This window comes from Myotis myotis, unplaced genomic scaffold, assembly GCF_014108235.1.
Source record: "Myotis myotis isolate mMyoMyo1 unplaced genomic scaffold, mMyoMyo1.p scaffold_m19_p_10, whole genome shotgun sequence".
In the NCBI taxonomy this organism is placed as follows: Eukaryota; Metazoa; Chordata; class Mammalia; order Chiroptera; family Vespertilionidae; genus Myotis; species Myotis myotis.
In genome coordinates this window covers 63,418,581-63,429,357 of record NW_023416314.1, presented here as the reverse complement: position 1 = coordinate 63,429,357, position 10,777 = coordinate 63,418,581, and the positions used below count along the sequence as shown (strand labels likewise).

The following is a 10,777-nucleotide window of genomic DNA, read 5'->3' as shown; positions in this document are numbered from 1 at the left end:
TGCACCGGGCCTTTAGTTCTTATATATTAGCCAATGCCCTGGAGCTGTTGCCTCTGCATAGGCCACCAGAATAATAGTGACGACTAAGGCATTCCCATTTTGATAGTAATTATTATGTTGGTTGTAACTTATCTTCCTTAGAAAAAAATGAAAACATGAAGACTAGACCAACAAAGGAATATGATTAGGTTTTTGGTGCATGAATTTTACTGCTGTACGTAAACAGAAACATGCACTCCGCACCCTCCCTCCCCCCCCCCGCCACTCTCCAGCCCAGCACACACACTACATACCTCTCTTGCCACCCAACACTAGGTCAAATTAAGCTTTTGACAGCTTTTAGTTGCCATTTGTCTAAGTCTGGGCACTGTGGTATACTCTGCTAACTCAAGCATTATAAATCATCTTTATCCAGAAGGTCCAGGCACTGCTCTGCATGCCTACAACACCAAACTGAAAATGAACATAGTGTTCAAAAGTGCTAAAAATAACTTGGCTCCAAGTTTAGACTTAGAAAGACCTGGTACTAAGTATGTCAACTCTATCTGATTTCTGCTTTTCTCTTCTTTAGGAAATCATTGTGGTTTATACCAGTTTCTACAGATGAAATACAGTTGAATCCCAGTCCCTTCGGGGCTGACTGTAAGACAACGCCAGAAGAGTTAGGATTATCGAGTTCTAATTAAACTGACTTCCTTTTTAAAGGAAAAATAAAAACCTGAAGTTGGCATCATGATTTTGTTGAAAAAAATCTTTTTTACTATACAAAAAAATAATTGGTATGCATTTTTTCTTAGATACCTGATCCCTAAAAAACCCTAATTCAGTGAAGGTCCTGATTTAGTGAAGGTGTATTTTTAGATACTATTATTCATTAAGGGTATGGCTTATTAATTTAATGTTAACTATTAGGTATTTCATATTACCCATTTAAGTTTTATTTTCTGTTCTATGTAGTAAATTCAGCAATATGTCCTCAATGACAATAGTTTAATCTATTTGATCTGAACCTCTGAAAACTGTTCTAAATATTTTTTTTAGCAAATGTGCCAGAGACTAAAATTTGTGCAGAATTTAAAATGTAATATACTAACTCCCAGGAGAGACCAAGTCCTTTTTTGTGAAGATGCTTTAACTTATGCGTGCTCTCCTAATTAATCAGGAGAATCCTAAAAATAATGTCCATCATATTTGAGTAATTATTGCAGAAGAAATTTAACTTATATTCTAGAATTTAAGAACCACTCCCTTAATTGAAATTTGAAGCCATGTTTTCCTTTCTCCCCCATATGATTCTTCCACACTTGAAATAATTGATGATTGAGGCCTTTAAGCATAGCATTGTCCTGCCACTGAAGGGCAATTCATTACCTGATCACCCACCACCAGCTGTTTATGCTCTTCTTTTCACTAAAGAGGGAGTCTACCTGGCAATACACCAAAAAACCACTCTTTGGGGAGACTTCTTATATTCAATTGCTTAGTGAAATGTACATTTTGGGTGCTACATTCTCCTGGAAACAGATTTTGCTAAGATATTTTTCATTAAGTTTTTAAAATTTAAAGTGCTTCTATCTTACCATTTTCAATAAAATGTTGCATTTGGTTGTTTACTTGTTAAAGAATTTAATCATTGTCCTAACAGGCATATCCTTTGGCAGTTAAGACACAGGTAATAGAAAGGCTTAAAATGTATGTCAGTGATACTACCAGCATACTGTGACAACTTATTTAATCCTAATAACCCAAAGAGTTATGCATTCTATTAATGTAAAGATCTTAGTTGCTAAGGCCTTTACATCCATTCTGTCCCTGAGTAACTATTCTCTAAGGTGGATACTATGAGCTTAAATTTACAAATGAGATAACTGAAGTCTTAGAGGTTAACTAAAGTCTTAGAGTTTAAGTAACTTCCTCACACAGCTCTTTCTGCAGTTCTAAATTTAAAACAACTGTGGTCAAAGGAATACTTTTTTTTCACTTCCTCATTTCTTTCTTTCTCTTGAGACACATTCTCTTCCCTTTCTTCTTTAGTATTCTATTTGCAATGGCTCTGGCTAACTGTTCTTCCTCCATTCCCTGCCCCTTCCCACTCCTCTACCCATAGTTTCTGCTTGTATTTTTTTTCCTGCTTGTATTTCTTTTTTTAAAAAATATATTTTATTGATTTTCTACAGAGAGGAAGGGAGAGAGATAAAGAGTTAGAAACATCGATGAGAGAGAAACATCGATCAGTTGCCTCCTGCACATCTCCTGCTGGGGAAGTGCCCACAACCCAGGTACATGCCCTTGACTGGAATCGAACCTGGGACCTTTCAGTCTGCAAGCTGACGCTCTATCCACTGAGCCAAACCGGTTTCGGCCCACTGTCTTTCTTGTCAAAGGTGTCACCCAGTGGGCCACTGAGGATGTCTGCAAAGTGTTCTGCTTGGTTGCTATGTAGAGATTTGGAACATTGAGCTCTAAGATGGCTTCCTCTTAAAATTTGACTGTTACTCTGGCGCCATGATAAAATGATACATATAGTTATATCGTTATTTATTTGGAAAATGTGGGCATGGACGCCCATACATGCAGGTGTATACCCCTTAGATATATTCAATCCAAGTGTTTGCACCCAATTTCGGCTGCCAGCTCTGGCAATGAGAGCAGTCTGGACACACTTGAGGTAAGGAATTTGGACAGTGAGTTTCTGCATAAACTCCAGGGAACAGTATAAGGTAATAATACTCCAGGGGCAGCCAGGTTCTGATCTCTACCTCCTCCAATTGCTGGCTGCATGGCCTTGGGCAAGTTACTTAACACCTTTGATGCTCAGCTTCCTCACCTGTAAGATGGAAAAAATCATGACAATATCACCTTTTCACATGGATGCTGTAAGAACGAAATCAGTTAACATAAGAACATTTAGAACACACTGAAAGCGAGATGAGTGAACTTAACTGGTGGGTTCTCGGGAAAAAAAAATCAACATTTCCTCCATTAAGAAAAAGCTATATTGACCATATTAGACAGCATAGTTAATTTTACCTGAAGGCTGAAATTTCTCCCTGTTATTCATAGTTATTTTTAAAAGTTGTGGTTGAAAAGGGGCCACATTCTAAACCTGACAAGCTCAGGGGAGGCCTGTGTGGTGGCTTTGCAAACACAGAGACCGAAAGTAACCACAAAGGCCCTAGCGCCGGTTTGGCTCAGTGGATAGAGTGTCGTTCTGCAGACCAAAGGGTCCTGGGTTTTATTCCAGTCAAGGGCATGTACTTCGGTTGCAGGCTCCTCTCTGGGCCACGCCCTGATCAGGGCTCATGCAGGAGGCAACCAGTTGATGTGTTTCTCTACATTGATGTTTCTCTCTGTCTTTCCCTCTTTCACTTTTCTTAAAAATCAAAGAAAAAAATATCCTCAGGTGAGGATCAACAAAAATAACCACAAAGAATGGTCTGAAATTAAAACTTTTAAAATAAAAGCAATTTATGGTGGGTAGTCACGTCCTAGGCCAGCATCTTCCCTGACAAAGGTCAATCTTTATCTTAACTGAACCTGTCTATCTTCTTTTTGCATTTCTGGTAATAAATTGTTATAATGTCAAAGTAATTTCCCTTTTTCTGGACCCCTCGAAGCACAGGTATGGCTCTGAAGAGACCACAAATCTCCCTATTGTTAGTGAGTTAATCATTGACTGTTAACTATCCTGAACCCATCTATGTAAAAATTTGTTTCTAACATCTTACTTTTCATCCAATCCCAGAGGTTTCCCCACGTTGCTTTCTCCCACCTCCTTCATCTAACACCAATGGATTTCATGTAAACCACAAGAGTAAAGGAGCTATGCCCTGACACAGAAATCATGATTTAGATTAGGGACTTTGAGAGCAAGGTCAACATTTATTTTTCAAAGCATGGTGAGAAACTGCAAAGCAGAGAACTAACGAATGAGGGCTTTAAAGTCACATGGATCTGGGTTCACATTCTGATACTGTGTTAATTTGAGCAAGTTACTTAACCTCTCTGACCTATTTGTCCTCATCTGTAAAGTAAGTATAATAGTAGCAAATACTATTTCAACGGTTTTTATGAGGGTGAAATAAAAGTAAAGCTAACAGGAAACAGCACCACAATTCCTAGACATTGGTCTTGCTGTTGTTGCTCTGGGTCTCTGGTCAGGTATTCAAGGAAGGTGGCATAAAGCCTCACACTTCCACTGTGGCTCCCCCATACCCTCTGATGACTTCAATGGTCTTCTTTTTAAGGTGGAAATTTGATGTTAAAGCTCCTGATATATCTGGCTCCTGATTTATAAATCTACTGCTGAAGTATTTATATATCTGATCTATAAATTGTCCTCTCTTGATACTGAACTGAATCATCCACAATATCTATAAGTTCATACCCACAAGTTACTTTTATCTACTTGTTTACCATATGTGCAAAGATCTTTCTACACTACTAATTCTTACATCTCTCCTTAATAGTTATATATATATATATAACTATTTGTTTTTTTAGTACATTCAGCAGTCATTTAGGGGGTGCCTACTATGTGCTATGTGTTGTGTTAGGAGTTTGGCACATAACAGAGAGTGATATTAAACACCTGGGTAGTCTGCATAAATCTTTCTCTTTGCATTTCTGAGGTCATATAAGTGAAGAGACAAAGGTATTCTGTTCAAGTTTGGACTCAGCACTAGGCCTTTTAAGACCACCCCTCATTCTGTGAACAATATTTTGTCAATTCTGTGGAACATTAGGAGGTTGATATCAGTTAGTCTCAGACTCTCTCTTAACCTTGGCATCTTTTTTTTTTTTTAATATATTTTATTGATTTTTCACAGAGAGGAAGGGAGAGAGATAGAGAGTTAGAAACATCGATGGGAGAGGAACATCGATCAGCTGCCTCCTGCACATCTCCCACTGGGGATGTGCCCGCAACCCAGGCACATGCCCCTAACCGGAATCGAACCTGGGACCCTTCAAAGTCCGCAAGCCGATGCTCTATCCACCGAGCCAAACCGGTTTCGGCAACCTTGGCATCTTAACCATATTTATGGAACTCATACTTGGCTCAGGGTGTGTGTGTGTGTGTGTGTGTGTGTGTGTGTGTGTGTGTGTGAGAGAGAGAGAGAGAGAAAGAGAGAGAGAGAGACCCTTGAGACTATCAGAAGAGATAGTACACTTTCAATGTGTAACATGCAAATTTATGCATATTTATTTTAAATAATTTGAACATTCAGTTTGAGAAAACAATTCTTCAGAAGTGATCTGAAAGCAAATTTCTTTTGAGTTTGGGGAAATAAATCTAGTGTGTAAGTGAGAAAAGAACCGTTGCTTGTCAAAGAGGAAGCCAGATGGAGCGTGGATAAAAAGCATGTGCTAATGCATTGTCAGAAGGAGGAAATTATGTGGTGGGGAAGAAATGTTAGCTCAATTATCTCTTCCTTTCAGGCAGTCATGTGATCAAAACTCATCTTGATAAATTTGCCCCCACCAAAAAGCAAAAACGATTTTATCATATGTTTCAATGTTCACTATTGGGAAAGATGACAGAGCACGGGTATAAGGACCTGTAGTGTGGGTGCAGAAGATAATACACACCTCAGAAAGTGTAGGAAGAAGATGCTGGTGGAAATTGGTATATGAAGCAATTTGGAGGTTTGCATTTTTCAAGGTTCTATTGAAATTTCTTACAAAATAGCATCATGTCCAAACACCGAAGACCATCCTCCATCTGTTTCCTGTCTAAATCTCAAGTCTAATTTCTGATTATTTGTTGCACACATAATGAACTATTATATGCTCCCAGCAAATACCAAAACAGGCATTTCTTCAGGTCTTTTCCAGCAGAGGTGGTGTAATTTCACTGAGGGTGAGGAAAGGAATCTCCTGAGCCTGTGTTTAGCAGCCTCTGACATATTGTATCATTAATATCTCATTTGTCGGTTCTATTCTGCTGTGAGCTGGACAAGGAACGGGGACCACGGTACTCATCTCTGCATGCTCAGTGATACCAGCAGTACCTGACATGCTGAATAAGTCCTTTTTGGATGAGTGTATAACTGAATGATGTTTATTTCTTAATTATAATAACACATTGCTCAGGTCCACCAATTCCTGAAGACACAGTGGGAAGATGGCACATGAGTTTATAAATTTTTGTTACAAAAGGCATACTTATACATATATCTTCTAGTGTCCTCTGTTCATATAATTATCTTAGTTTCCTGGAGAATTCGGATTTTATCACACCTCAGAGAAACAATCCAGATGATTAGAGGTACAATTTGTAGTATCTTACAGTTTAATGAAGAGGCATTCAAGGTTATGTCTATAATTAAACTGAAATGAAAGTCTGTGAATCTCACCTGTCTATTTGTTTTGTGATAGTCTAGCTAGCTATGCAATTAGAACAAACACATTGGCTTACTGGTAGCTCTCACCCTAATTGTGACATACTGCTCAGTCCAATGCTACTGAGACCTACTCATAGGATTTGTCATCAAGTCCACGTCCCTCAGTCTTTCTGCTATCGAATCCTGGTCATCACAAAAATCAAAGCAGCAGACCATTAATAATTTAGTGGACAATGGAATCTTTAGTGTGAAATTGTCTCAGTCTGTCAGGAATAGTGCACAGCAGTTAGAACTCTGCCTATTTAGTTTCTGAGACCATCTGTGGCAGAGCCAGATACATTGTGTCCAAAAGAGAGGAAGAGAGAGAAAGATAATAAATATTGAAGTCGGAGATGAATGCAGAGATCCAGAGGCTAAGACATACTCCTACTTGTGAACCTAAGTATGATTTAAACAGGGATGATAGGCTTTTCAAAGGTACCATGGGAGAGCTTCCGCCATAGAAATGGCTGAACTGGGACGCAAGTAGAGAAGGACAGCTCTCTCTGTTCTGTAGTGTTTTTTTCTCACCTTCTCAATCATCATTAAACTGTTTCATTTTTAGGTCTGTGAATCCTGCTGGTCTCAGGCAGAGTTATTTTACAGCAGTCTCAGTAGACTACTCTCTTTTCCCTCTTCAAAATAGCAAGAGAAACCCTGTTGATCTTAATCAGCCAGTAAATTTATCTGCCTGACGAATGTCTTAACTATAAAGATAATCATTAATGTCATGAGCCAATCCATTTTAACTGTCCACCCAGAGCACACCCTGAGAGGAAGCACACCAAGGCTTGTCTGTCATTAACAATATTCTTCATCACTGGATAGCTCAATTAATTTAAAAAAATGGAGTCAGAAAATAGAAGCAGAGCAGATCTTGCTCTCCCAAATCCACAAGGGCCCTCCAGGTAGGCACAGGTTATTATTTTTTTTCATTTTCTGTTAAGTAAATCCATGTTACCTACCTTCTGACCTATTTCTGTTTTTTCTTTTAATCTTTACTGTTGAAAGTATTACATAGCTCCTCCTTCCCTTCTCCCCTCCCCCATTAACCTCTTCTAGCCCGCTCCCGTCCTCCCCCTCCTCCTCCCCAGGCCCTCACCACCCCATTGTCTGTGTCCACGGGTTATGCATATATGTATGTATACAAGTTCATTGTTATTTTTTTCTATGCTCAGTTATTTAGTGATCCAGACAGAGATAGTCACAATGGTGGGGAGATGGCAGTTCATGGACTCAGTCACAGACCTATCTGGTTTAATTAATATATTGCTATACCTTACCAGCAGTGCTCTCTGGTTGATGGGGAGGAAGGTTTTTACTCAGCTTGTGAACTGGGAATAACTTAAGTTTCCTAACAATAGAGAGAGGCTCACATTCTAGGTATGAGGTAGGGGAGTTTGTTCTATCCATATAGGTTTCTAGCTCCGTGTCTGATGTGTGCTAAAGGACAGATGCTTTTAAAAATGATCCTGGGCTCCTTTCTGGGTAGTCTTTGTTAACCTTAAGCTGTGGAATTCTGTCCCACTGTTTTGAGGGGAAATGTTCTTGGAGTGAAGGCCAATAGAGGTGGATAATTTAGGTTTCCTTTGAATAACAAACATGATCACATGTTAAGACTTTCCTTTGAACAGTTTTGGGAGAGGCTGAAACAGAACTTTGAGAATCAATGTTGGATTGTTAAATGTTAGGTGTATTCCAAATCTTTAGTAGGGAGAGTATTTCCAGTTAACCTCCTCTGAGGATGAAAACAGGATTAGAAATTCAATTAACCCTTCAAAGCCATTACTTTGAAGGCACATGAAATTGGGTGTGCCAGTGAAAAAATATAGCCACACACATTTCTACGTTAAAATGACTGAGATATGCATAGGTAAACATGTTTGATCGCTTTTATTTTCACTCATCAGCACAGATTAATTGGGAAAGAACTTGGTTTAATTCTTGGGTTAATAAAAAGACTTGGCACAGTTTTCATTCCATTTTGTCTGCTCCAGTCACTGATTCGATAGTGATCTTGACCAGTTCCTTGGACCCTTTGAACCTTAGTTTTTTATTCATTGCAATAAAAATTTTAATTGCAAGACTGTTTTGAAAAAGTAAACAATGAAAGCTTTCTTTTTTGTGAGTTCAAAACTGGACATAGAAAGCTAGAAAATTTTCTCATGACTAAATGTCTGTTTAAACTTCACAGAGTGTCTGAAATTGAACTTTCAGAAGCACCTTTTCATGCTAGCACCCTACTAGAGAAGGCTGCCCCATCACCACGCCAGACATGGCTGACATTTTTGAAAAGGGAGCTGGAATTCCTAGGGGTAAGTGAGCTTTTTTCAACCTCAATTAAAATAAGGACTGGTTCTAGGAAAGAGCATTAGGTTGCATCAACAGTTTTCTCAGTAGGATTCATGAGGAACAAAGAATTCAGTAGATGAGTTGACACCAACTGGGTCCTGTGGGGTAGAAAGAAGCATTTCCTCATGAATATTAGAATGAGAAGGCAAATAGGGTCTGCCAACTCTGGCCGATTGCTGGTGGCTAATGTAATATCTTGCTCTGAAGGATTTGTAATCTTTAACTTCTCTTAGATGGAAAGGACAATTATTGACGTCCACCATGTCTGACTCAGTAAAGGCGATGAGAATTATGTTGGCCATTCCTGCATTAGGTCATGCTTGTATCAATTCTTAGAGTGGTCAGAGGATGCTGGAAAATAGCACATGTGGATCCTTTCTCAGGGCTGCCTACGGCACCAAAGCAATTTCCCACATTTGGCCTTAATTGTAAGGAAATTGATACACTCTCGGGGAAATATCTTTTTATTCCACAAGAGTTATGCATTTCTCTACAGGTAACACAAATTCTGATTGGTTTCATGTGTTTTTGTTTTGGAACAATTGTCTACTCCGTGTTCAAGATTTCAGAATTTGAGAAAGATTTTTTTTCATCATTCAAAGCAGGCTACCCATTCTGGGGAGCAGTAATTGTGAGTATATTCCTATAATTTTCTCTGAAATAACACTGCACATAGCTTTTCTCTTACCCAGAACAGATCTACCTAGTCGTTTACCTCTAGTAGTCAGATTATATATAATAATACATTTATATTATATTATATATAATAATACATTTATATTATATATATATATATATATTATAAAATATATTTGCAGTTTATAAAACTCCGTGGGTTAAACATTTCAGGTTTAACACAGTTTTATTACATAAGAAACCTGAGATTAATAAAAGTTAAACAAATTGTTCAAGGGAAATTTAGCCAATAAAAATAGAACCTAAATGTTTGAAATCCAATTCTAGAAAATGTCTCTAACACTCTCATTAGTAAAGTTAGTTTAGTAAAGAGAAGGAAGCCGAAACCGGTTTGGCTCGGTGGATAGAGTGTCGGCCTGCGGACTGAAAGGTCCCAGGTTCGATTCTGGTCAAGGGCATGTACCTGGGCTGCAGGCACATCCCCGGTGGGAGATGTGCAGGAGGCAGCTGATCGATGTTTCTCTCTCATCGATGTTTCTAACTATCTCTCTCCCTTCCTCTCTGTAAAAAAAAAAAAAAAAGAGAGAAGGAAAAGAGACTGCTTAGGTGAGGAGACAAGGTCAAAGGTATTTGATGAACTTCTCTCATGCCCTAGAAAATTTTTCAGGTGCTTTCTCATTGAATCTTTTTTAATCATTTTACTATTTAAAAACTAGATGACTGAATGAGATTACAAACATATCTAGCTTTATTGAGTTATAATTGACATACAATAAATTGCACATATATAAGGTGTATAACTAGATAAATTTTCACACATGCACACATACGTATGAAAACATTATCATATCAATATAATGAACATATCCATTATCTCTAAAAGTTTCCTTGTGTCCCTTAGTAGTCCCTCCTTTCTTATATTCCCTGTTTTTCCATCCTTAAGCACTCACTCACTCATCTGCTTTCTGTCACTATAGATTAGTTTGCATTTTCAAGAGTTTTATATAAATGGAGTATTATACAGCATGTTCTCTCTACTGTCTGGCTTACTTCACTCAGCATTCATGATTTTCAATGAATTCATGTCATTTTCTGTATCTATACCTCATTCACCTCATTTTAAGTCTAGAAAATATCACATTGGGGAAGGGTGGGAGGTAAGGGGAGAGATCAACCAAAGGACTTGTATGCATGCATATAAGCTAACCAATGGACACAGACACTAGGGGGGCACAAGTGGGGGGTGGGTGGGGGACAATTGGGTAATAAGGACACATATGTAATACCTTAATAAATAAAGAAAAGAATCACATTGGTTTGCCACTCATTTAAAGACTTAGGACTAGATCAGAACTCTCCTTGAACGTTGGCTATATTTTATTTGAAACTTCTCTCTACTATCTTTT

General features: G+C 38.3%; 1 protein-coding gene across 1 annotated transcript in view; it reads left to right on the top strand.

Annotated features, from left to right (window-relative positions):
* The first annotated feature begins 7,146 nt into the window (after positions 1-7,146).
* MS4A2 (membrane spanning 4-domains A2) overlaps positions 7,147-10,777 on the top strand; it is a 9,793-nt gene continuing 6,162 nt past the window's right edge. Inside the window, exons 1-3 of the mRNA XM_036325745.1 lie at positions 7,147-7,291; positions 8,578-8,698; positions 9,232-9,366. Coding sequence (XP_036181638.1) covers positions 7,230-7,291; positions 8,578-8,698; positions 9,232-9,366 — 318 coding nt within the window. The 5' untranslated portion in view covers positions 7,147-7,229. The remainder of the gene's footprint in view (positions 7,292-8,577; positions 8,699-9,231; positions 9,367-10,777) is intronic.